This window comes from Manacus candei, unplaced genomic scaffold (genome assembly GCF_025592945.1).
Source record: "Manacus candei isolate 608988 ecotype Guabito, Panama unplaced genomic scaffold, ASM2559294v1 h1tg000053l, whole genome shotgun sequence".
NCBI classification, from domain to species: domain Eukaryota; kingdom Metazoa; phylum Chordata; class Aves; order Passeriformes; family Pipridae; genus Manacus; species Manacus candei.
In genome coordinates, this window is record NW_026138101.1 from 4,891,404 (window position 1) to 4,917,618 (window position 26,215).

A 26,215-nucleotide genomic window follows, 5' to 3' on the forward strand; every position below is an offset into this window, starting at 1 on the left:
TGAGCTGTGCCTGGTTGGGCAGCATCATGTCCCGGGCTGAGGCACGCTGAGCGCACCTACCTGGGCAGCACAATATCCTGAGCAGGACTGAGCCACGCCAGGCTGAGCCGAGCCGAGCCGCGCAGAGCCGTGCTGAGCCGTGCCTACCCGGGCGGTGTGATGTCCCGAGCCGTGCTGCGCCGCGCCGCGCCGAGCCACACCGAGCCGAGCCGAGCCGAGCCGGGACGGGCCGCGGGTCCCACGGTGCTCCGCCTTCCCCGGCCCGGCGGCGGTGCCGGTGCCGGTGCCCCGGCGGGTCCCGGTGCCCGGCGCTGCCGTCCCGCCCGTCTCCCATTGGCGGCGGCCGGTCCCGCCCCGCCCCGCTCCCCCGCCGGGCGGCTATAAACGGGCGCGGCGGGGCGGGCGAGCGGCAGCGGCGGGGCCGTGCCGGGCCCGGGATCGGCACCGGGATGGAGCCGGGGTTGGAGCGCTGGGCGCACGGCGCGCTGTGGGCGGCGCTGGCCGGCAGCCTGGCGCTGCGGGCGGCGCGGCGGGCGCCGGGGCCGGGCCGGGGGCTGGGGCCGCCGCTGGGCCGGGGGCTGGTGCTGCCGCTGGCGCTGCTGGCCGCGCTGCAGAGCCTGTGCCGCGCCTGGCTGCCGCTGCCCCTGGGGCTGGCCCTGGCCGCCGCCGCCGCCGGGCTGCTGCTGTGGCGGGCGGCGCCCCGCGGGCTGCTGCCGGTGGCGGGCAGAGCCGTCCTTGTCACAGGTGAGTGCGGGGACACGGCCTCGACGCCCCGACGGCACCGCCTGGGCTCGGCGGGGAGCGGAGCGGGGTGTCCCGCAGGGCACCGGCGCGCTGCTGTCAGCGGGGTCCCGCTGGGGACCAGCCGCCGCTGGCAGCGCATCCCTCATCCTCCTCCACGTCCGAACAGAGGCGGCCAGGCTGTACCTGCCCCCGAAGCAGGGAGTTGCGTTGGCCCCTCGAGTGTTGAGCATCAGTTGCAGCACGATGCTGAGAGCCCCTTCCTCTGGGAGCCCCGAGATTGGATGGGGTAGAGCCGGAGCACTGGCTTGGGACCCCCCTCGGCTGGCCCAAAGGCTGCCCTCTCCTCCCCTCCCCTCTGAAGCCGTGCTTGTTCTTGGAAAGCTACTCATGGCATCTCTAGAGGCTGCAACAGAGCTGGCTACCCAGGGCTGAGCATCACTGCTTCATCCAGAGCTCCATCCTGGGAGCTGCTGGGGGCAAGTAAGGCTGTTCCCCTTGCTCCATGGGTATCCTTGGGAAATGCTGCCCAACCACTGCCTGCCTTCTCTTTGGGCTGCCTGGCCCAGAGCTCCTCCGTGGGGAAGGTGGCTCCACAAGGAATGTGCTGTGCTCCCAGGCTTTGCACAGCTCTGGCTTGGTGCTGAATCTCGTTAGGATATCTTGGTATACAAATCCTTTCCCCACTCCTTCTGCCTGGCAGTGGAGCTGGAGGATGATGAAGAGAGCTGGGCTCAGCAGTGCTTTGCTGTGAGGCGACGGCAGTAGGCAGGCTGAGGAGGAGGCGCTGGAGCTGGGGTGGTTGTTGCTGCAGGTGTGCCCGGAAGGTGCTGCTGGCTCTGCACGGATGCAGAGGAGAGGGAAACTTGTGGGCACAACCTTGGCAGTGCTCCCAAGGACAGGAGCCTGCATCCTGGTGGGAATGCCTGGGCTGGGCTTGGAGACTCCTAAGTTGGAGAAGAGGGTTTAATGTTTCCTAAAAAATTGAGGCAAGAGCCGAGTCCCCCTTGCAGCTTGAAGGGCTCTGTGGCACTGGTGGGAAGTGCAGGGAAGCCACTCTGGAGGAAGAAGATTGAGGAGCAAGGCGGTGGATGAATGAATGATTCAACCGAGTGAAGGTCAAAGCCCTGTCGGGGCAGGGCTGCCTAGGGAGGACGTCTGATAGCCATGTGCTCACAGGTGCCCTGTGGCACACCAGCTCTGGCAGCCCTGGCTCTCTGGCATTGCCTGTATAATTAGTGAGTCAGTGGCTGGAACAAGGTGTTCTTACCCCGGTGCGTTGAGGTGACACCTCTGCAGTTCTGGTGTGTTTGCTCTTGGCTGTAAATACTTTGCAGTTTTACAGGTTCGAGGCACAGCCCGTGGTGCAGGATCAGTGTTTCTGTGCTGCTGCTCCACCAGGTGCCTGCCAAGGGGCAGATGCGAGGGCTGCTCTGCTGGGGATGGCATCCCTCACTCGGGTATTTGCATGGTGATTAGCCTGATTCTTTTGCGGATTAGTTCCAGACACCTCCTGGCAGCTGGGTATTGAGTGGCTGCTGGTGTCACTGCTGGTGTCTCCTGTGGGAGCAGCCGGGGAGGATCAGCTCTGGCCTTCCTCCTCTTGCCAATGGGAGGCAAAGCCCAGCAGAGTGAGAAGTATGGAGCTGGGTGCCTGGGGATGCTGGGCATGGGTGAAGGTGTGTGAAGTCAGGGACAGAGGTTCTGCCATGCTGTGTGTCGTGCTGGACCTTGCAGGTCAACTGAGAAGTGCCACAAAGTCCTTCCTGATGCCAACTATGGAGTATTGCAAGTCTCAGCTTGAAAAACTTTAGGCATCGTTTCCTTGTATACACTTCTTGGCTGCTGTCTTAATCCCGCAGCAGGTTCAGTGATGCTTATCTGGAGCAAGGAAATGTGGCTGTGGTGGTGTTTTATCTCCCAGTCGATGTGTCCCAGCTCTTCCAGCTGCCCACTCTCCCTGGGAACAACCCCAAGTTGAGCTCTGCATGTGATGCTCCAGCTCCATGTGCTAGTCCGGACATTGCTGGCTAAATAAAACTTAGTTTATGGGAGGGGGTGAAGGAAAACTAACTCTGCAGCTCGATGGGAAAATAGCTGAGCAGCTGTGGAGCTGCTGCAGAGCGAAGCTGCTGACCCTCTGGTAGCAGCAGGGACTGGAAAGTTGTGGCGTTTCCCATCTGTTGCAGGTTTGCATTTTGGCTGTCGCACGTGGGACTGGGGCTTGGCTGGAGCAGGGATGGGCAGCTGCCTGCTGCCCAGAGGGGAGCAAGGAATGCTGTGCTCTGTCATAGTGTGTCCCCTGGGCTAGACAGGGATGTGTTTGTCTGGGACTGAGACCTTGGGGCTCTTGTTCTGCATCCCAGTGGTCCAGCTTCTCCTAGAACATGGCTCCGGTGGATGCAGCCTGGCTGGGGGCAGGGGGTGAGGAAAGCGTTAATCCTGTCTTCCTAGAGGAGATCACAGCTGTTTGCAGGGAGGAGAATGCCCCCCTGTGCAGCGGGGGCTGGGAGAGGTCAGCCCCGGGAGGATGGTGGGGATGAGGAGGGGAGATCAGCTGCTCCAGCCCGGGATGGGAGGGAGACACCAGCCATGTCCATGCCTCCCTTGGTGTGCTGACCTGAGCCTGCCCCGAGCCCGACCCTGCCTTGAAAATGAGCCCACACCTCGCACAGGCTTTGACCAAACGTGGGAAGCTGCAGGGACCCTGACACGGCATGTCTGTGGTGTAGGCAGGCGGGGTACGGGCAGCTGCCTGATCTGGCACCGGGAAGCTGCAAGACAGCAGATACCCGGCATCCCTCTCCATGGTGTGTGACAGGGCACCCCGGGGTGCTGATGCTGCTGGTTGGCACCCGTGGACCTGTGTGGTGCCAGCGGCTCACTGGGAGCTGCCTTGCTCTGAGCATCCAAGGGCTGCCTTCTGTATGTGCTTCCTCCTTCCCAAATCTGAAACAGCACCATTGAGTGTCCTCAGGGCCACTGGACTCCTCAGAACTGTGTGAGCAAAGAGGAGCAGTCTTACTCCTTCCCATCGGGAATTGATACAAAAAGCAGAGCCTGTGCAAGGGTGATGGTCTGCAAGAGCAGCCTTGGCAGGAGGTGATGAGCTGCCATTGCTTGGCCTCTCCAGATCCAGGCTGGCAGCACTTCAGTGCAAGGTTTGGCTTTGACTGGCTCGGTTTAGACGTGAGCCTAGACCATCATTTGGTCCCTGTGGTCTCAATGGATGCCTGTGAAACTCAGTGAGTCCATGCAAACCACCCAACACAACTGGGTGTAGTGCCTGGGGGTGGTGAGGGGATGGCAGGGGGCATCCCGGGGCTCCGCTGTGCAGCTGGAGCAGTGCAAGCCTCTTGCTGTTGTGTAGCTCTGCCATGTGTGACTGCTTGGGGTGGTTCTTTGGACAGTAGCCAACTGCCCAATTTACTGCAGATCCTTGGAAAAGACCAAAGGCAAACCGGCCCATAGATCCTGCCTGTCTGCAGGGCTTTGCCAGGACAGAGGGACGACAGGAGTTGTGTTGCAAGGCATCAGTTCGTACACTTCAGCTTGGATGAGAAGCTGAAACTAGTGAACTGTTGCTCTGTCTGTGATGATTGCACCTGAATTAGTTCTGAAATAACCCAAAACATCTGGGTGGCTGCCTGAGGGAGATAATTTGGGTCTCTTGCATCCTTGCTCCTCCTTGGTGCAGCCTATGAAGCCAGGAGCACCTGCAGATTGGTCTGTCTTCCCACAAATCATCTCTGTGAGCAAAATTGGTTGGCAGGTCAGGCTGCCCAGACCCAAACCAGCCCTGTTCTCCTCTCTTCTCCTTCCTGCAGCAGGGGAAGCGTGGTTTTCCTGGGGAGGTGCTCTCGTTACAATCGCATGCCCCATTAACAATCTGAAATGGGTCAGAGCTTCAGATCATGTTCAAGGTTAACAGAGGTTTTGCAACTTGATCACAGCCAAGCGGCACTTCAGCGTTTCCCATGGACTCCACAGATGTTGAAGCATCTGGTGACTGCAGCAGGACAGAGTGATTCAATCCAGATGTTGGGACTCTCGCTTTCTGCTGCGAAGGTAAATGACTTTCCGTGGTAAAAGAGCAGCATCGCTCCTGTCTGGACTCTGATGTTGTCTTAGATCTATTTTCCAGCTAAAAATGTGATTGAGAGGCGCTGGGGGAGAGGGTCAAGGCTTTGGGGCTGGCTCTGGGATGGGCACCTCTGTGCCAGGGCATGGCTGGAGCACTGGCACGGCACGATCACAGCCTGTGTTTGGTGCTGAGCCCGCCAGCAGCCTCACCATGAGAAAAGCTTCATGCAAAGGTGCTGCAGTTCTCCATAGGTGACTTCCACTCTGCTTCTGGAGCCAGTGAGCCAGCTCAGAGGTACCCGGGGTCTTTCCCCAGGCTCAGTGGAGGGGGGTTGGAACTGGGTGATCTTTAAGGTCCCTGCCAACCCAAACTATTCTGTGATTCTATATGTGCAGGCTGAAAATCAGCTTATTTCTCTGAAATCGCTCTGATTTTTCCAGAATCTATTAAAAATTAACAGCAGAGACAACTGCTCCCTCCAAGCTGAGGGGTGGGACAGGACCAAAATCAAACACCCTTTTGCTGCTGGCGTTTGGGAGCAGAGCAGGAAAGCTGCTTTCTCTCCTTCTCTTTGCAGGGCTGAAGCTTTCCCCCCACTTTGTCAGCAGCCCTCCATGGATTTAGGACTCTTCTTCCCCTTCTGAGGTTTCTTCAGAAATAGACACCTACCCCTGCCCACCACAGGCATGTGGTTTGATAAGCTCAGCTTTTTCTCACTTAGCTATAAAATAAGCCCTTTCAAAGCCCGCTCGTGACACAGACCTGTCGGGGTGGGGTTTTTTATCACCGTTAACCAAAAATGATGAGCACAGCTAATTAGGAGGGAAAACGCATTGAGGTTTCATACTGTGGGAGACCAGAGTTGGTAGAGAAACCCAAGCTGGCTTGATTAGCCCTCGGGGTTATGCAGGGACATGAGAGCAACAAAGCAGAGACTTCCCTGCTGAAATGAGATTGTCAGATGGGAACGGATGCTTTCGGAAGGAGAGAAGTGTAGGCAGTTGCTGCCCTCTAGTCCAATGAGCAGCACATCTTTAATGAGGCCTGGGATTGTGTTACCCACTGTTGAGTCTAGCTCCCCTCAGGCCGGGATCTGGTTACAGGAGAGCAGTTGCTGCTTTCACTACAGGTAGCACAGGGGTGGTGAGCTTGCCCAGCCAGGGTTTTGTTTGAGCAGAGATATGGTGAGGGGGCTCTTCAAGGTGTTTCCACCAAACCTGGGCAAGCATTTGCCGTCTCACTGTAGTCTTTTTTCAGTGCTGGTCTAAAACTCTAGCTGGAGGGCTTTTTTCCCTAGGAGGAAAGGCTGCAGGGCTTTCGTGCCTCTTCACCTGATGCCCCTCCTGCAATAACATATCTGAGATACTGCTGTGGAGCCCCCAGGGCCAGGCTGGATGGGGCTTGGAGCAACCTGGGCTAGTGAAAGGGTGGTTGGAAGTGAATGATCCCACCCTATGATGAAGTGGGAAATGCCCCAGACTGTTGCCCTCATGCTGCCAGTGCATTGCTATAGGTGTGGTTTGGGACCTCTTATTTTTAACCACTCCAGCACCTGTCTGTTACTCCCTTCTCCACTCCCCCCGGCTACTGTGGCACATCCACCGTATCCAGTCCCTGTTCCTCTGTCCCAGCTCGTGCATGCTTCCATGTGCAACATATCACTTCTGCTTCCTTCTCCCCTGGAGAGCTGCCAGCCCTTGAGCTTTATCAGCTTCCCCCTGGGAGCTGGCTTCCCTGTCACACATGGTGCTGTCCTGGGATTTGCTGGCTCTAAGGCTGTAATCTTGAAAAGCAGTTTTTGGCTTTACAGGCTTTGTGGCGGCGCTTCCTCTTGCTGGGTGGTTGACCCTGTGGAGCCAGATGGTGGGTGACTCCCAGGCAGGCTGGGAATGGAGAGGAGGGATGGGCTGCTGAGCTGAGGTGCCTGCCCTGGTTTCTTCTGTGGTGGCTTTGAATGTCTGGCCTCTCAGAATTGTAGAATCTCTGAAGGGTTTGGGTTGGAATGGGCCTTAAAGGCCATCTCGTTCCAACCCCCTGCCATGGGCAGGGACACCTGGCACTATCCCAGGTTACTCCAAGCTCCATCCAACCTGTCCTTGGACACTTCTAGGGATGGGGCAGCCACAGCTTCTCTGGGCAACCTGTGCCAGGGCCTCACCACCCTCTCTGAGTACCCACTGTGACCAGTACTGCTTCTTCTCCAGGATCCTGGTTACCAGGTGGGGGACAAGCTCTAACCTGAGGTGTGCAGCCATCCTGTGGTGACTTCTGCCCCTGCTTCAGCTGGTGTGCTGAGCTCTACCTAAGCTGAAGGGCACTTGTGGGTGCTGCGTTGCCTGGGTCAGCATGACTGTGTCCAAGCACATCAGCCTGGAGGGCCACCTTCATGCATTTTGAGGACAATGCACCAAAATAGTCTTATGATACTGAAACTCTGACGAGCTACTGAGAGCTGCAGGTGTAGAGGGTGAGGAAGGGACAGCTTGAACTGGGTATAGAAAGGGCTGGTGTGGCTTGAAGTGGGCATGGAGTACAGCTCTGAGACCAGGGGCTTAAATTGCTCAAGTGTTTTGCTCTGTTTCTAAAAAAAAAAAAAAAAAAAAAGTCCCAAGCTCCATCCACATGGATCTGGAAGCTGCAAGAGAAAATAGTTGGTGCAGCTGCAGAGCCCATCATGATGTGGGGATGGGCAGGGCTTGCACCAGTTTTTCTGCTTGCCTGGCCTTGTGGCATGTGGTGGGAGTTTATTCTTGTAATAAGGAGAGTGATGAGATGGTACCTTACAAGCAAAGTAGAATTTCATCACCAAAATACCCTCGAACTGGTAGAGCTCCATTGAAACCACTGTAGCCTTATTGTGGTGCTACAACCTCTGAGCTGCTTGACATGGGGATCCCCTGGGATGGCTCTGGAGCTGCTGCTTTGGTCAGCACTGTCTCAGCATGGCTTTGTCCCTGCTGGCATCACCTGTGACTTGTCCACAGTGGTGGGGGGCGGGGTTGGCATCCTGTCCTGGGTGGCACTTTGGGGCTGTTCCGTGGCTGACCTGCCCCACCACACGGCTAGAGATTCTCCTGGTCCCACAGTGGCTGTGGTGCTTTGCTCTCCTGGTGAGAAACACCTTTCCTGAGATGTCCCAGGGTGGTCATGGCTCATGGTGATCCATGTAGAAGAGCTGGTCTTCCCTTCAGCTGCTTGTGGATGGCTTAGACCTGCCTGTAGCAGACCTTAGACGTGACTTCTGCCTATCTTTGCTCATTAGCACACAGGAGAGATGGATATGGGGCTTGGCTGGTGGTTTTCCAGCCTGCTGGGAGTTCCTGGAGAGCCCTTTTGCAGCCCAGCAGGTGCCCCAGCCAGGGCTTTGCTGCCATCACCTTGTTCCCTGGGGGCATCTCCAGTGCCACATCCCAGCCATGGCTGGTGGAACTTTCCAGCTTCCCAGCCTGGCTCCCAGCCTGTCCAAGAGCCCAGGTGGATGTGTTAGCAGTGCTGGCTTGGCATTGGCACCAATCTGGTCGAGCCATCCCTGGGCCGTGGATGTCCTTCCCAGTGACAGCTCTTCCTGATGGATGGCTTTAGCAGCTTGTCAGCTCTGTGTTCCCAGTTCACAGTGTTCCCTCTGAAGGTGATTATTAACCCGGTTATCACCAAAGCTCTTCACGACTTCCTCTTCTCGGAGGGACATCCATCCATCCCAGATTATCTCAGATGTACCGGCTGAGCCAGCTGATGTCAGCCCTGCTGTCTTATCTTACTCATCCCTGCCCAAGAGAAGCTCAAATCCTTGATGTGAGAGTCCTGCCACAGCTTTTGGGGAGAGGATCTCCCCTCGGTGGAGACGGTGGCTGCCGGAAGATGCCGTCCAGCCCCGGGTGCAGCAAGCAGCTGATTCTAGGAAATTCCTGTGCCCCTTTTCTGCGAAGCACCGCAGCAGTGCTGCTGGTGACACTTCCTCCACCCTGTCTGCTTGTGAGCCCAGGGTTGCTCCTCAGCAGCAGCAGCATTACTGCCCAGCCAGGGCTGGGTTACCTCTGGGATCCCAACCTCCTTGGCATCCCACCAGGCACTGGCCTTGTGCAGGGGGAGGTGTCTGGGCTCACTCCTGTCCCGGCTGCCCCAGGGCACTAACAAGCTCCTGCCTTCATTAGCCCCACTGGTTGCAAGTAGCATCTGCTGCTCACAGCTTTGGTGGGAGATAAGGCGTGTGGGTGGCTTTTAGTGACAGTGCTGGGGTGGGCTCCCGACACTGATTTATCTCCCAGCTGCTCGTGTGCCATTGGGTTGCCGATGTTGATGCACCAGCTCCCGAGAAATGGGCTTTAATTCAGGAGCTGTGGGTGCATCCACACTGGCCTCGGGGCTCCTCGTCATCTCTGCCTGGCTGCACTGGTTGTCTAGGCAGAAAATCAGATTTCCCCCCTTCTCTTGGTTTGTTAAGTGGAAGATAACCTCCCAGGTGGAGGGGATGGCGTGTGAGGCTCCAGGAACACTTGGCTAATCCGCTGTAATTCACACCATCTGGCTATTGTCCCTGGCACAGGGAGGGGGTAGGTTGCTCATGTTCCCCTTGTGGGGATGGACATCCCCAGCTCTGCCTTCAGCCGTGGTCATGGGTCTCCCTGGGAGGGCTGAGGGTCTGTGTGACCCCTGCTGTGCCCCATAGGACCTGCTGGAGGGATGTGGATGTGGCTTTTTATCCTGGGCTATGGAAACCATCAGCAATCTCAATCCAGGTGCCTGTGCCAACTGTACCATGTGGGAGGGGTCCTGGGGGAGCAGGGGGCAGTGTGTGCCCTCCTTGGCTCAGGTCCTGCCTGGAAAGGAGGATGAGGCTTTGCAGAGATGCCCACCTGGGTTGCTTGGGTGGGGGGCTTCTGCATTGTCCACTTGCTGGGAATTTGGGGATGGGATTTGGATCATCCCTGAAGGCATCTCCTGGCTTTAATTTAATTTAATTAGGCTTGTGGCATCCTGAACCCGGGTGCTGAGGACCAGCAGCCCAGCCCTGATCCATCTGCCTGAGCCTGGACAGGGGGGCTGCTCCCGGGGGGCTCCGTGGGGAGTGGGGACATGGAATGCCGTGATGCCGTGAGAGCCACTGGCTGGGGTGGGGGTTCCTGTGGACAGTGATGCCAGTGGCTGTGATGGGTGAGGGGCTGTGGGTGCCCCTGCCCAGCCCCACTCTCCTGGAAGGACCTTGGCTGTGGGAGGTGGTGGCCAGTGTCTGGCTGGGGAGGCTGTGGCCAGTGGGTGGCCATGGTGGCTCAGCTGCTGTGGGCACAAGTGCTCCTGCCTTCCCCTCCCTACCTCTCCTGTGTCCTGCCAAGAATTTGTTCCCTCTCACTCAGGGCTGACATCACCCCTTTATCGCTCCTTGCTCCCAATGTTCGCAGCATCCGGGAGGTGTTGGCCACAGGGCCTTGCCCTGCCCACACAGGACGGTGCCGGGCATTTCATCCTGCCTGGCCCTGCACTGGGCGGGGAGCCCCTCCCTGAGTCCCTTTTGGGAACAGCCATTTCCCCTGGTGGCACCATCCTTGCTTGGTGCCACCTCAGCCTGGGCTTCCCCATCCATCCCAGGATGGAGCAGAGATGAACAGCCCCAAGTAGCTGAGTTGGGATGAGTCCCTGCTCAGGTGCCCAGCTGAGCCTCCCTGCAGTGTTGCCTGGCTAAATCCCATCCTGTGCCCGGAGAAGCTGGATCCAAGGTGGTGGTGAACCCTGTCAGGGCCAGAAGGCCATGTGTAACTTGGCATCCCAGGCAGGATTTCAGCATGAGCCTATGGAAACAAGGCTCAGCATATTAAATCATTTGGCCTTGGTGCTGCAGCTCCCTTCCAGATGACGGTGTCCGTGAGCATGGCACCATCCCGAGGCTGGGAGGCTGCTGACAGTGGTGACAGCTCCATCTTGGTGAGGCATCCTGGACAGGGTGTTGGGACACACGGCCCTAAAGCTCTGCATAGGAGGTGGGATTGATGTCTGGGATTTGGGGAACAGCAGGGGGCACCCAGATGATGGCCTGTAGAGCTGGGGAGGGGGCGATGCTGCCAACGGGTGCCTGGTGAGCAGCCCCTGGGGCTGCTGACTGCCCACACTGCCAGGATAACCCTGGGGGAGCTGGTCCATCTCAGGGATGCTCAGCCCTGGGGCAATCTCTCTTCAGCTTCCACACTGGGGTCCCAGGATGGGGTGGCTGTGGAGAGAGCAGCTCCAAGGAGCTGCTGCTGTGCCCAGGAGCCCACCAGGCTCTGGGCAGCTTCACGGCCACATGGAAATTCTTCAGCCAAGCTGTGCTTTGCACTGCTGAGGTTTTGCAGGTCTCCCTGGTCCTCTCCCACTGTGTGTGGCTCAGGGATGAGGATGCACAGCTTGTGGTTCAGGGATGAGGGTGCTCTGCTTACGGCTCGAGGATGAGGATGCACAGCTCGTGGCCTGAGGGTGAGGATGTACACAGCTCGTGGCTTGGCGATGAGGATGCTCAGCTTGGAGCTCAGGGATTAAGGTGCACAGACTGCACTTCCACAGCTCAGGGATGAGGTTGCACAGCTCAGGGCTCAGGGATGGACTCACAGCTCACATCTTGGGAGAGGAAGCCACTCCTATGTTTCATTGGGATGAGCAGCGCTGCAGACCTGTGCCCCCAGCCCTCCATCAGGTGCTGTGCTGGCAGGGGCAGGGGGTGGTTGTGGTTTGGCAGCTCCCAGGCCGTAGCCGTGTTATTGCCCATCTCTGCTCCGCTCAGCGAACTGCGGCACTGATGTTGAGCAGTGTCTGCACGTGGGGGCCTCGGTGCCGGTGCAGGAGCAGGGTGAATACCTGAGATAGCCAAACGTCAGTGCAGTGCCGTGCCCGACTCACCTGAAAGAAACGTGTCCACACCAAACCGGGACTGCGGCTTCAGCCGGCTCCTGTCGGCGAGGAAGCACAGGTGGTGCAGGTGGGCTGGGTTGCCAGGCTGGCGCAGCTCAACCCCTGTGGTGGCTCAGCTGCTGTCACTGGAGAAGGACATGATGCCGTGGGGTCAGTCCTCTTTGCTCTCCCTGTGCGGCCGGGAGGGCACCCCAGTGGCAATGCCGGAGGCCAAACTTTTTTGCTTGCTCAAGATAAGTAAAGCCAGGGCTTGTCATGCCAAAGTCCCAGTGGAGGCCGGTGTGTCCCACTCCTGGGGGAGCCGCTGCAGTGTCTGGAGCTTCTGCAAAGTCCTCGGGAGTTGCTGCTGACCCGCTGCTCCGGCAAAACACCAGCCGGCCCCTGGTGCGGGAGTTTGCCCCGGCTTGCCGAGCCTGCGGAGCGCTGCTGGATTTTGCAAACTGGACTCAGGCTTTCTTCTGCTCCTGCTACAGCAAAAGGTTCTCTCTGCTGGCCTGGGGTCTGTGGGGATGCCATGGGGGGTTTCAGGGCACCTGCTGTCCTCTGCTGCGCTCCCTGTGCTGGGCTTCTCCTGTGCTCGGTCTGACCATGTCCCTCCCGCCGGCACAACTGCAAAACCAGTTGGCGAGCTGGGAGCTGGGGCGGGAGGAACTGGCGCCGGCATCTCCTCGTGATGCAGCATCCTGGGAGGGCGGCGAGCCCAGCGCCAGCCTCGCCGGGGCCGCACAGACTGGCCGGCTCCAGCGATCCCGGTGGGGCTGAGCCAGCGGTGACGGCTCCTGTGCCAGCTCCAGCATGGCCAGCAGCTCGTGTGCTGGTGGCCATGGGGAGCGAGCAGGCCCTGGGCAAGCTGCCATGCTTTGGGGCCACGTGTTATGGGCCCGGGGGTTTCATTGTCCTTCCCTGCACTCTTGGCCAGGCCTAAGCACAGCAGATGTGGAGCTGAGCAGCGTCGGAGACCTTAAATAACACCAGAGCATCCTCACCCTCCTGGCCCCGGGCCTCCTGCCAGCCTCCCAGGAGTTTTTTTTTTTGTCTGTGTGAATAAATTAGAACTTCCGAAACAAACCCTCTGACCGCCCTCCTCCTCTAAGGCAAAACAAATCCTGCCTGGCTTGGACAGCACGTGGCCGTGTTTGCTCCCTCCTTGCCAGACTTGCCTGAAACAATCTGGCGAACTTGTCTCTCTCAGGTTTTGGGGATGTTTCCTGGGGTTTTGAGGCTCATTTGGTGATAGGAAACTTCATGTTTGGACTGGAAGCTTTTCTTGCTGGCTGCGTGGGAGCAGCACAGGTAACCGTGTCCCATCAGCTGCGTCATGGTGAGGTTGCGGCCACGAGCACTTTTATTTTTAAACCTTATCTTTATTGCAGTTTTCTCCTGCACTGCTGGGAAAGGTGAAATGCACCTTATCTGTTTGGCTGCTGGCAGCACGAGCTGTTCCTGGGGAGAGGAGAGGTGGACGGTGCTGCTCCGGCAGCACCTTGAGCATTCCCTGCGGCACCAGGGTGTTGGGGGTGATGCGGGGGCAATGCCAGGGGTGATGCTGAGCCAGCCTGGCACTCATCCATGATGGATGCTGGGTGTTGCATGGGAAAGGGAGGTCCCTGCAGCCCCTTCCTGCCAGCTGAGCACCTCCGGGGTGTGTTATCACTCTGGCCTCTGGCCACGGGCTTAATTATGGGTTTCTGACGCAGCAATAAAGTAAAGCTCTAAAGTTGGGGACTGGCCCAGAGCTGCTGAGCTGATGGCTTAGCTGGCACCTGAAGAGCTGGAAGTGCCCTGATGGGGGTGTGTAAGCTGGGGGGCAGCCAGTCCCTGTGCCCCCCTGAGGCTGGTGGGAGGGGTGCTGGGATCTCGGGGGGTGACAGTCCCCAGGGCCACAGTTGCATCCATCCCAGGGTGGCTCCTGCACAGGGGCCCTTCTCAGGCATGTCCTGAGGAGCACCCAAGGGTGCCAGGCAGGAGGGTGCAGGGCCATGGGGCTGCCCCTGCAGCGCTCCCCTGTTAATGGTTAATGTGCCTGGGCAGCAGTTGTGGCACGGACTCCCCGAGCTATCAGCGCTGCCATCGGCCCCGGGAACAGCCTGTACCTTGCTGCCGCTGTTTGTTTGCATCCCAGCCACTCCACCCTGGCCACTGGCCTTGTCACCGCCCCACAGTACCCAGCTCCCACCCAGGCTGTCCCCCAGCCACCCCAATGGTGGTTCTGCCAGTGACAGTGTCACCTGTGGTGCCCCTGTTTGAGGCGAGATGGAGGAAATGAGGCTGGGACCGGGCATGGAGCACCCAGTGCCCTCCAGAGAGGGACATCCCCGTCGGATGCTCCCCTGAAGGATGCAGGGTGGCAGGAGCAGAGCAAAATCCCTTTCCCCCCACACTTTTTAATCTCCTCATCCCCCAGCCAGGCAAGGGGGTGCTCCGCCTCTTGGTCACTATTTCTGAGAGGCGAAAAGCATTCTGCAAAAGGCAGCATCTCCCACGGAGCCTTATGCCAGCTCTGAAAGGTGCTTGATGGAGCTTTCAGAGGCTATTTTGGGGGCTGACGGCTCCCACCCCGCACCGCTGCAGGGCTCTGGGCTGTGCTGGTGCCTTGCTGGTGCCTGCGGGTTTGCCTGCACCTTCAATTAGGGAGGCGCTCGGGGCGATGGGGTTGCAGATAAGGGAATGTTTTTTCCGCAACAGAGAGAAAACAGCAGGTCCTCGACCTGCAAATGCCCCAGGGCAAGGTCACGTCCTGGTGGGGCAGGACCTGCAGCAGGGTGACAGCCGAGGTTGTCCCCAGGCAGGGGGAACTGATACTGGGGTGGAAATTTGGTCCCTGGATGAAGAGGCAGAGTTAGGGGGTCTCTGGGGGCTGGGGACAGGCAGTGGCTGTCACTGGCCACTGCAAGGCTCCTGTCTCTTTCAGGATGTGACTCGGGCTTCGGGCAGGCGACAGCCCGGCACTTGGACACCATGGGCTTTCGGGTGTTCGCCAGCGTGCTGGACCTGCAGAGTCCTGGTGCCCAGGAGCTGCGCCGGAGCTGCTCGGCGAGGCTGACGCTGCTGCAGATGGACCTGACCAAGCCGGACGACATCCAGCGTGTCCTGCAGCACATCCAGGCCCACACCAACAGCACAGGTAGGACTGCAGCCCCCCAGGACCCCTCACAGCTCCCTGGGACCTCAGCCTGCAGCCAGCATGGCAGTGCCAAGCCTCTATGTGCCCCCACAGCGGGCTGCATCCCTGTGGGCACCCGTGCCAACAGTCTCTGCTGAAAGCGCTTGTCCTGGGGCACCCTGCAATTCCCCCGTGGGACCCCTGTGAGCCTGGGGGGCAGCTGGGATTCCTGGGGTGGGGGTCCCCACTCAGATCACCTTCTCAAGCACCCTGTCCCTGCAGGACTCTGGGGCCTGGTGAACAACGCCGGCTTCAACGACACCATCGCCGATGCCGAGCTCTCGCCGCTGGGCAAGTTTCGCACCTGCATGGAGGTGAATTTCTTTGGCTCCCTGGAGCTCACCAAGGGGCTGCTGCCCCTGCTCCGCTCTGCCGGCGGCCGCATCGTCACCGTCAGCAGCCCTGCAGGTGAGCAGCCCCCCTCCAGCACCCCTAATCGAGCACCCCCGTGGTGTGGTGTGGCTCCCACCCCCTGGGCACCTCCATATTCCCAGCCAGCTGCATCAGACAGGCCCCAGGCACCATAGGTTGAGCTGGTGGTATCACTGAGCCCCACAGGGGGCACAGGGAAATGGGGAGCTGGAGGGCCTGGGGACAGGCAGCCCAGTTACAGACAGCACAGGCAACCCCAAACCCAGCTGCCACACACCTCCACCATGGACGACAGCCCTGGCCAAGGTGGGAAAACCAGCCTCCTTCTGCCCCTCCCCCAAAATTTTTCTTCCCATTAAAACATTTTAATCCTCCACTGGGGTTCATGACCTTAAGCTTTGTCTGTATGGGGAGGTAAAACCACTTTCCTCTTCCCTCCCTACTTTTTCCCCCCACTAAAACATTAATTTGAATCTACTCTCAGTTGTTTTCTCAGCAAATCAAACCCTAAGCCCTCTCTGTGCACAGAGGTCGGGGGCACAGCCCAACACAACACAAGCCACCCCACACCCCCTCCCCAGTCCCTGCCTGCCCCTGGCCATGCAGGCACCTTCCTGAGCACCCGCTCACTCATCCCTTCCCTCCTGCCAGGAGACATGCCCTTCCCCTGCCTGGCAGCCTACGGGGCCTCGAAAGCAGCCCTCAGCCTGCTCATGGACACGTTCCGCAGCGAGCTCCAGCCCTGGGGGGTCAAAGTCAGCCTCATCCTGCCCGGCTACTACAAAACAGGTAAGAGGGTTTTTGTTCGCTGCCTGCACCCGCAGGCAAAGGGCAGCTATTCCAGGGAGGCAGGAGATGGAGCAATGGGATGAGCAGCTGGTGGTGCAGGATGCAGCTTCTGAGCATCTCCAGCCACCTCCCTGGGGACAGTGGCTGTCCTGTGGGCGTTGTGCTCTGGTGGATGGGAAACAGGGTCAGGATCAAGTCCTGACAGCAGATCTGATGGCATAAGGGCTGGTTGAAGCAGCTCAGCCACATTTATGGTAGCACTATCCCCACTGCAGGCAGAGTCTGAGACCTCTGGTCGAGTCCAGCGCTACCAAGAGCCACCATGGTGCTCCCACTGCACTTCCCTTGTGGCAGATCTTTGCCAGAGTTTCAGCAGGACCTTGTCAAGAGGCTGGGAGGTGACTGGGGCTGCCGGCACCCCTGGCAGGGGGGCTGGAGGAGGAGGGGCCACACAGCTCACGGGGGGACCATGTCCTTGCAGGGACGACGTGCGACCCAGCCTTCTGGAACCTGCAGAAGCAGCAGCTGTTGGCCAGCCTGCCCCAGGAGCTGCTGCAGGCCTACGGCGAGGACTACGTGGAGGAGATCAACCACCAGTTCATCCAGTTCATGAAGGTGGCGGTGGAGGACCTGAGCGCGGTGGTGAACAGCATCACGGACGGGCTCCTGGCTGCCAACCCAGCCGTGCGCTACTACCCAGGGCAGGGCCTTGGGCTCATGTATTTCATACACCGCTACCTGCCCTATTTTGTCCGAGACTTGTTCCTGAAAGGATTCTTCATCAACCCCAAGCTGCCGCGAGCGCTGCGGCGGGAGCACCACAACGATGTGAAGAAGGCCTGACCTCGGCCCGCGCGTGGCCTCTCCCGGGATTTCCAGGCGCGCCGGCCCCCGAGCGCGCGCGCGGCCGGAGGCAGCGCCCTCCTGCACCGTGGGGGGAACAATCAGCACTAGACGTTAAAAACCAAATTTCTTTCCAAAATCAGGTAGATCTATTTTCTATTGTGCGAGAATCAACATTTTCTAGAGACCTTGGTTTTTTGTATTTTTTCTAACCGTGCATCCTCCAAGGGGCCCATCCCTGCCTGACTGAGCAGCTCCGCAGGCTGGGATGTACCTCGGGCATTTCCTCAGCTACCCACCATCTTCCGTACTGCTCTCAGAGCTGTTCGTCTCCGTCACCTCTTGGCTGGGTCAGGGCTGGGACCCTGTGGCTGCTGCCTCCCTGCCACTCATTACACACTCCACGTGCTCCCGGCGAGCGCAGGGGCCGAGGCCGGGCTGCCAGTGCTGCAGAGCTCTCCACGAGATGAACCACGTGATTGTCACTTTTTCAATAAAGCCGTTCTTGATATTCCAGCAGGTTCTGGCTGTCTCCTTCCGCAGTGCAGCGCCGTGATGCTGTTCAGGGATGCCCTGCCTGCAGGCAGAGCTCAGCCCGGTCACGGCTGGCACCACGCTGGGCACTGTAGCAGGAGCCATGGGAGTCCCAGAAAAGGGGTCAGTCTGCCAGGAAGGGCTTGTGCCCACTCCCTGCTCCTCCCCAACCCTACCCCAAAGGCTTCCTTTCGCTTTGCTCCAACGCTGTGGTCCTGCTGGGGCAAGGATGGAAGGGGTGACAGTGCCGCGCATGGACAGCCCCACGCAGGGTGACAAGCCATGCAGCTCCCTAAGGTTGCACCCCTCAGGCACCCCTTTAGCTCAGCACCCAGCTGCACCCACACACCAGGCACTGCCCTGGGCCCCACGGGGTGGTATGACCACCTTGCCCGTGGAAGAAACAAGTGTCCCAAGTCACGCAGGAGCCACACCAGGCTCCGCTACCACAACTATCAGATTCCCTGGGGAAGAGGCCCTGTGGCTGATGGAGGCTCTGCCTGGGGCTGTGGGAGCAGATGCCCAAGTAAGCAGGAGAGCACAGTGCAGTAGGCAGATATTTATTGATGTAGAGAGGAGGGGGTCACAGGAAAACAAACTGCAGAGGTGACCACAGCACAAGCTGGGACAGAGCCGCTCTCCACTGATCCCTCCCCACAGCAGCATGCAGCGTGTTTGCCACCAGCAAGGCTCCTCTGCTGCCATAGCACATCTCCCAGAACTTGAGTGCAAGTAAGAGCTAGCCAGGACAGAGCAGCAAGGAACAGGGCTGCCACACCATGCCAGGGCTTGGCTCCCACCCCAGGCCATGGACAGGCAGGGCCTAAGACATATCTGCCCTCGCTGGGGTGACCAAGGGCTGCTCTGTCCCACAGCCAGCTGGACTGTACAGCTCCATGGCACTGCCAGCCTGCCCTCCACAGGTGAGGAGCTTGGATGTCTGCCCTGAGGAGGTGCAAGGGTCCATCAGCATCTGCAGAGACCAAAAGAGCCCTGGCTCTTGCATGGTTGTGACAGTAAACTGCGACCTGTGGGTCTCCAGAGGAGGAAGGGGCTCAGCCAACTTATGGAACCCTGTCCAGGGCAGCAGAAAGACTGATGAGAGCTGCTCTTGCAGACACAGCAAGGCTGCATGAGTGCAAATGCTGCCAGAGTGGGAGGAGTGTGTTCCACAAGCCCTCTGGCTCTGCCCTCACGTTCCCAGAGGCTCTGTCCCAGTCTTGGCTAGGGCTGTTCAGTCCCTCCCAGGTCAGGGTTAGCTACAAGGGGATGCAGGGATTGCACAGCAGCATGGGCTACGCTACAGACCACACTCAAACTACATCTCACAGGAACAACACTGAGTAGGAGGTGTGCAGAGCACTGACAGAGGACCCCCAGCCATGGCAGACCTGACCCGTTCCTCTGTAACAGTGGGACCCCCTTGGAGGAAGCTCCCCCCAGCTCATGCTCGCTCTGTGAGCGTAAGCGTACACAGCAATTAGTACAGGAACACTTGGACCACTGGACACACAACAGGAGGTGTCCCTCCTGCTGCACAGGGCCAACCCTGGGCCGCTGGTCCCTCCGGACGCCTCACAGCACACACAACTCAAACTTCAGCTTGTGAATAATTTAACTAGCAACTATACAGTTTCCTCATCTGATCCAGTTCCACAGATGGGACATCCCTGGAGTCTGGGTAAGGGACAACCCAGGGAGTTAGACGGGGGTCCCTCCGGACTCCAGGGGCGGGAGGGTCAGGCAGGAGCAGAGCAGGGTTAGAAGATGGGAATGTAGTTGTCGATCTTGGTCCTGTGCCGCTGGGCGATGCACTCTGCGATCCACACGATGTTGCGGCACTCCTGCTCCTTCAGCTTCACAAAGGCGTAGAACACCCCGAAGTGGAACTGGTTGAGAAAGGCCAGCTTGTTCAGCTTCACCTGGGGAAAGCCCAAAGGAGGAGATGTCACTTGTCCACCTCAGATGGGAAGAGCTGGTCAAGGTAAGTGTGGACCCGCTTGGGAGGGCCCATGACTTCCCAGCAGGCTGGAAGGCTCAGCACAGGTATCCTGCTCTGCATCTCTCTAGGTCCTCGGGACAGCTCCAGCCTACAGCACAGGACTCAGGACAGGCTCTGACACTGAAGGGGGAAATATTTATACCCTCGGGTACCGTGAAAATCTTCCTTTCCCACGTAGTTACACTCTGGTTTTATTATCGATGGACCAAATATCCACAAGCAGTCCCAAAACGTGCTCTAATCTGTCTGGGTGAGAAAACATTCCAAGCATGCTGGGCCCCCATTCCCATGCAGGAGCAATGTGTTTTTCCTTCCCCCAAACCATGTTCATCCACAGCACTGCTAACAGGGCAGCACACCAGCTTGCTGCCACCCTGAGCTCTGCAAAGGGCACATGCCAAGAAGCGTCTCGGGTGTCACTCACCTCATGCTCAAAGAACCGGTCTTCAAGGGTTTTGTCCCCAGGGTTGCTGCCAGCCCCTTCAAAGAGCAGCTTGTATTCCTGCAGGAAGGCATTACATGAGGATATATCCCATACCCAAGCCCAGCAGCACTTGGGGGCCCCCTGTGTCAGACAGGCTACCCTGTCAAGTCAGCAGAGGACGGAGAAGCCAAGAGTCCTTTGAAGAAGCCATATCGTCGCTTAGAGCCTGCAGGAAGGGGCATCAGGTACAGCCCCCTCCATGTACAAACTGGAGTGCTTGGGCCAGGCTCCTGTGCCCACACACACTGGCGCATGCCCTGGCTGCTCAAGAAGGGACACTGACCCCAAACAGGTCCCCAGCCTGCACAAGAGCAGCTTGAGGAACACAGACACATCCAAGCGTGTGCTCCCAGGTCAGCGTCTCCCCTGCGACTGGAGCAGAGCTCAGGGCTGGAGATGGGGCACGCCACTTCTTACTGAAGACACATTTCCACTCCCAAACCAGGCAAGGAGAGCCTGTCATTGCTGCCACACTAACACCTCAAGGGTTTGGTGGTGAGGGCAGTCCCCACACCCCAGGACAGGGTACAGTCTCCCAATCACCCCTGGAATGACAACCACGACTGACAAGCCAACGGCATCCCAGGAAAGCCAAGTCCGACTTGGCCAAGCAGAGCACAGGACCAACAGCAACAGCAGAAGACAGGCACCCCTCTCCCCAGGCTGTCAATCCACAAGTTCCCCCAGATCCCAGAGAAGCTCTGACTCAGAGCAGGCCCTTGTACCAGTCCCCATGGCCCTCACCCCAGAGCACTCACAGGGTAGTAGTCAGCAACGTTTTTGACTTGCTCGTAGTCATCTGCCCTGGCCAACTGAGCCAGGCCCTCGGGGTAGAGCTTGCCACAGTGTGGGAACAGCTTGGCTCGGTCCTCCTTGGACAGCTCAGTACCAAAGGAGTTGATGGTGATAATGAAGGCCCTCCTGTCAGCTTCAAACTGCGGGGCAAGAGAGAGGTTCACCTTGGGATGCAGCATCCTTACCAGAGGCCAGCAGATACTACAGCTGCTCTGCACAGAGTCACGTCAGAGGGCAGCATGAGGAGCCTGCCAGGATGTGCACAGCTCTTCAGCGCTCAGCCAGGGCAGGCTACACGTGCAGGATCCCAGTATACCCAGTAGATGATGCCTGGGGAGCAGGCAGGTGAGGAAATCCCCATCCCAGGCACAAGCCAAATCCCGCCCAAGTCCAGGAGTGTGTTTCACCTACTGCTCCTGAGCCCTGAACATCCCATAGCAAGCCTTGGCATGGAGACCTGCTGTGCCCTGAACAGCTCTGGTTGCTCTCCTGCTTGTTATCCATATGAGAAGATGAAGATCTTGCCACAAAGGCAACAAATGTGTCAACAGCCGGCAAGATCAGGACTGGGGAACTAAAGTTATGTGCAGAGAGTGTTCTCCAGGTCTCCCAGTGAGCAGGCAGAGTGGGCATGGGGTTGCTGAAGAGTATCTTGAGCATCCTTAATGCTGGCAGGCAAGCTGGGCCTGAACATCACTACAATACCATGCCAGTTATGGGAGTTTCCAGACCTACCTCCAGGATTGGGCACATGGCATCTGCTGTGGTGCCTCCCAGTGTCTTGCAGAACTTGTAGAAGGACTCCAGGTAAGCCTGGAAGAGAGAGGGCAGGTGAGCACTCTGCTACACAGCTTCATCTACCGTCCCACAGGGCCCTTCAGCAGAGGACAGAAAGCAAGCAGGGAGGATCCCAGATGCTCTCTAACACAGCACAGGAACTCTGGCCCCGTGTGAACTTGCCCACACAAGGACAGTGCTTCCCCAGGAGCTGCAGACATGACGGGTTGTGGTTGGGTTCGTTCAAGTGACTGCATGAGCTTACTGTGGGCAAGATCCCCGGGCAGCAAGGCTAAAGCCTATTTTTCTCCTTTGAATCATCTAACTCATTTACTGAAGTCTCACGTGGTTTCCTGACCCTGCTCTGGCCTCCACAAACGTGCCAAGCCACACAACCATAGCTGCAAGACCTACACTCAGAAAGTACCGCTGTGTAAGCAGAGTCAAGGGATGAGACAGGACATCTGTGAAAGAAACCAGCCATCCCCTCTAATTCTCTTTTCACACTGCGGCCTCTTGGTCTCCATCCCAACTGGAGCACTGCAGAAAACATAAGGCCAGGGACAGCAACGTTGCCTCCAGGAAACGTAATCCTTTGTGGAGATGTACCATGATCCAGCTGGAAGATGACTCTGTGTCCCAGGGGGAGCCTAGGAAGGCTGTGCATGGCTAAAAGTACCATTCGGAAATAACGTTCTCAGAAGAAGTGATGGTGTGATAAAGCACTTCCCTGGGCAGAGAGCTGCAACCAGAGTCTCTTCAAAGGGATGGAATAAAATGATGCTGAGACATCACAAATCTCTGCTTTGTCACAACAACTCCTGGACTGAAGACGGACCAAGAATGCACGTGTTGGACACCCTCAGCACTAGGAAAGCACCTGGATTACTGTGTTCTGTAAATACTTGTAACCACACAGTGCAAGAGGAGAGTACTGGGGTGAGCATCACACATCAAAGAAACATCCTCTCCAGCACTCGCCACTGCTCAGGTGGAGGAGAGCATTGGCCTGCAGCTACCACAGGAATAAGGACACGGATAATGGACTTTGTTTGAGGCTGACGGGAGAGGTAACGTGGATAAGAGGTTCAGTTACTACCTTTGCCCTTATCAGAGTTCACGCACACTTTGCTTTAGAAGCAAAACCAGGTGTACTCAGATATGCAGCAGTGAATGAGGATCCAGTACCACAGACACCTTGGAAACACAGGAAAACAGTCACACTGGGTGCCCTCCCAGTGACAGCAACTTACAGAAACTCTCTGGTGTCCTGAAGCCCTTATCCCAGGAATGGGGGTTTCTTTGCATTTAATGATCCTTAATGGACTTTCACTTCCATGAACCGCCCCCCCTGCCTCCTGCCAGCCTCATCTGTTGTCAAATCCAGCTTATAGGAAGACCTGTGGCCTGTCCATCCACATTGATTCTTCCAACATTATTTGTGGATACCACCACAGCTGGGAATCCTTCCTTTTCCAGGTGAGGAATCCTAGCCTTTTTTTTTGTAGTTTTCCATACAGAAGTCATCATATCCAAGCCTTTAAATGAGTCCTCCTTAGCACCTTCTCCTATTCTGCTGTTCATACTTGGAGATGAGATGAACGAGACAGTGTCCATGTCAAAATGTTACAGATGGATGCAGCAGCACAATGATATTTGTGCAGTTCTTTTCTACTGTTAGGAACATGTTACCTTGTAGAGAGACACTTGCTTAGGTCAATCACTACCCAGGATTCCATTTAGTAGTAGGAAGGAACAAGGAGACCCTTGCTGCACAAGCACAGTTAGGATTACCTCCTTGCCTCTCCCATACATCACTCCACATTTATCCACAGTAATTCTCCTGCTTTATTTTATTGCCCAGTCACAAAGCTCCTTCAGCTGGTTCCTACAAGAAGGTCATCAGAAAAAGGCTAACAGTCAGCCAGCTTCACTTCAACATATCCACTGAAGAGGTGGAACAGAGGGAATAAGCACTGAAGATAACAATGCCAGGACACCTTCACTGTAGGACTTGGCTGCTGACCACCCTCTGCACTAAGCACTGACCACTTCACCCTCTGCTCCTCATCTTAACCATATTTCCATTGAGAACCTTCTCACTTGCCACTGCTAACAAGAAACCTTTGTAATGGCTTTCCTCCTCTAAATCCTGCTCAAACCTTCTGTCAACACACTCAGAAATTCCTTCAAAAAACCTCCAGCATGCCTGGGAGGTAGCATTTCCCCTTCCCATGCCAACTCCTCACAGACACAGGCATCCATCCCAGGCACCTGCCTGCTTCTTGGAGCAACTCTCTGCAGATTCCACACCTGATTTTATTTCCCTCGTTTGCATTGTGTTACATATTTTCCAGTCCTTGGGGAGAGAGGTGGCTTCAAGTGAGAGCCTGTAAGCAGCAGTCACCTTTTCCACCCCTGTAGCCCTGTGATTTGTTACGGATGGAGCCCCTGTGTTCCCCAGGGGCTGCTCTTTACCCAGCACACACCAAGGGATACCAGGCACTTATGCTTCTATTTGGGGGTAGGAAGAGCAGAATGAAAAGCAGCATAAAAAAAGGAGATGGGAAAGGACGTGGCAGCTGAGACCAAGGAGATGCCCCCCCCCACCTCCCTCCCAACCTGTTTTCCCTGTGCTTGGTCTGCTCCCTGTCTTTCCCCTCCTGCCTCACCTCAACAGGCAGACCTGTGCCCTGCATGGCTGGGGGTGTTTATGCACACAGCCATCCCTCCCCGTTACAGCAAAGGCCAGTACATGCCAGAGGCCACAGGCAGCTGGGCATGACTGCTGACATGCCACTCCTTCTCCCCTCCCTTTGCCTTCTTCCCTTCACGCCTGACCTGCTCTCTGCCTCTCCAAACAGGCCACGGCTTCCTTGGAAAACAGAGGTCACACTGACTGCAGGCTGGCTGTGACCAGCCAAAACAAGGTTGACAGATAAAATCTGCATCCCCCCCTTGATCCAGAGAGTCGAGATGGAGCGATAGCCACAGCCTGCACATAAACACATGCTTTGACACCGCCTGCTAAAACCAGATGGGGCCTGTAGAGGAGATGACAGCTCAGGACAAGGAGATCCTTAGCCCCTCCACATCCCTGTGCCAATAGTCTGCCCCCCCAGCTTGCACCTTTTACACTCCTCTACCAAGAGCATCTAACCCCAACCACAGCCATGTCTTTGGCTGAAGAAAGGTAGCCTAGGTTGGAGCTCCTGACCCAAGACAGAGCTATAGTCACACCAGGAATAAACAGAGAAGTTAACATCTCTTTCCCTTCCCAGAGACTCGTTTACCTTATACAGCGTGTTTCGAATGATTTCAATGTTCATTTCATCCAGGTCCTGTTCAGATATGCAGTCTTGGAAGAAAGCAGCTGAAACAGAGCCACAAACAGAGTTAGCACTGCCCTAACCAGACCCATCCTCAGCACCTTCCAGACTCCTGAACAGTACCAGGCAGAAGCATACCCTGTGTTCAGCTTGTCCCTCCTAGGCCTGACCCTTACCTTCAGCAGTCACCAAACTGCCATGACTCAAAACCTCAGGCTCCACCATGGTTCCCTAGGCCATAACAATTTTTGGAATTCTCACATGAAAATCTTTGCTGACCCTTTAGTCCTATGGTTTGGCTAACAGCCTACTCCCAGCAGAAATTCTCAGCTCTGGGCCCCAGCATCAGTGACAGAGCAGTCTGCATTTGAAAATAAGCAAACCCCAAACTGTTCCCAGTCTGGGCAGGGGCTTGGAGGTGACAAGGCAGCTTCAAACTGCCTGCTGCAGCACGGCAGGAGCGCTTAAGCACCCGTGAGACAGCAAGTCCTGAGGAACTGATGATTCTCCCCCTTTCTCCAATATTTCTGTGGGATTGAGGAGGCATGGGGATGCCACCACCCACGACACTCCATGGCTGGAATCAGGAGTTGTTTCTCCTGGTCAGGTCTATCGGTCATATTTTCTACCTCTTCCGAGGGCTTTTATTTTCTAGCTGGAAGGTAACAACAGGAGACAGGACGAATTAGTAGGATTTGGTAGGATGCTCAGCCCTACATACTTTGCCAGAGTACCTCTGGGAGGGAGCTGGAGAAGTTGTTGCCACCTAAAGAACACATATTTCAGACTGAACACAGGATGCTGCAAGCTGCAGATGAAGATGTCTCAGTGTAATGTAATGCTGTCGTGCTCTTGCTTCCAAGCAAGTGGTACAATAAAACCCAGCGGCGGGACTTTATGACTTCTTTAACTCTCACTCAGCAACCAACTTTGCTGAATTTGCTACAAAGAGCAATCTGATCTGTCTCAGCTGACACAGTCCAGCTGTGGGTACCGTGCTGAGAACTGACTGGTGCAACACAGGCTCACACCTCTGGCCTGAGCCACTGCCAGAGCATGAGCTGCCTGGCAGGGACAGCAGCTGCACTGTGGGTCTGGAGGGTCCTGCACAGGGCTTAAACCCCTGCAGAGGTTCCTCTGCAACAGCACCAGAGCCCAGTGCCACGTAGCTGGGGGCCTGACAGTTGGCAAAAATGCAAACAGAGCGTGCCAGGACTGGTTTTTACGGCAGGACCCGCTGGCCAGCCTGGATCGCTAAGCAGTGGCTACTTCAGAGTAGCAGAGGAATGAGTACACAGCTATTTCAGTTCTTGGCCCTCTAATATCCCAAATTAGGCTTACAGCAAGTCTTATGTTGCCCTGCTAACCTTTGAAAGCCATTTGGGGTTAGGCATTCCCACCAAGCCACGTAGCTACTCAAGTACTT

General features: G+C 57.1%; 2 protein-coding genes across 2 annotated transcripts in view; one reads left to right on the top strand and one right to left on the bottom strand.

The window, feature by feature from the left end:
- Positions 1–56: 56 nt before the first annotated feature.
- On the top strand, positions 57–17,384 carry HSD11B2 (hydroxysteroid 11-beta dehydrogenase 2). Its single transcript, XM_051802012.1, has 5 exons — positions 57–744; positions 14,613–14,825; positions 15,087–15,272; positions 15,888–16,025; positions 16,507–17,384. Exons 1-5 carry the CDS (start codon positions 450–452, stop codon positions 16,866–16,868), a joined length of 1,194 nt encoding a protein of 397 aa, XP_051657972.1. The 5' UTR covers positions 57–449; the 3' UTR covers positions 16,869–17,384.
- Positions 17,385–17,946: 562 nt separating this feature from the next.
- The window catches only part of ATP6V0D1 (ATPase H+ transporting V0 subunit d1), a 33,721-nt gene continuing 25,452 nt past the window's right edge, over positions 17,947–26,215 (bottom strand). The window contains exons 4-8 of the mRNA XM_051802011.1: positions 24,754–24,833; positions 21,419–21,496; positions 20,647–20,823; positions 19,829–19,906; positions 17,947–19,324 (exon numbers count right to left, since the gene is read on the bottom strand). Of these exons, the coding sequence (XP_051657971.1) occupies positions 19,163–19,324; positions 19,829–19,906; positions 20,647–20,823; positions 21,419–21,496; positions 24,754–24,833 (575 nt within the window). The 3' untranslated portion in view covers positions 17,947–19,162. The remainder of the gene's footprint in view (positions 19,325–19,828; positions 19,907–20,646; positions 20,824–21,418; positions 21,497–24,753; positions 24,834–26,215) is intronic.

Bases quoted from the DNA above. Each gene is read 5' to 3' on its own strand.
- HSD11B2 (XM_051802012.1), top strand. From the start codon at position 450: ATGGAGCCGGGGTTGGAGCGCTGGGCGCACGGCGCGCTGTGGGCGGCG. The intron at 15,273-15,887 runs GTGAGCAGCCCC...CCCTCCTGCCAG, and splicing joins CACCGTCAGCAGCCCTGCAG to GAGACATGCCCTTCCCCTGC. The intron at 16,026-16,506 runs GTAAGAGGGTTT...ATGTCCTTGCAG, and splicing joins GCCCGGCTACTACAAAACAG to GGACGACGTGCGACCCAGCC.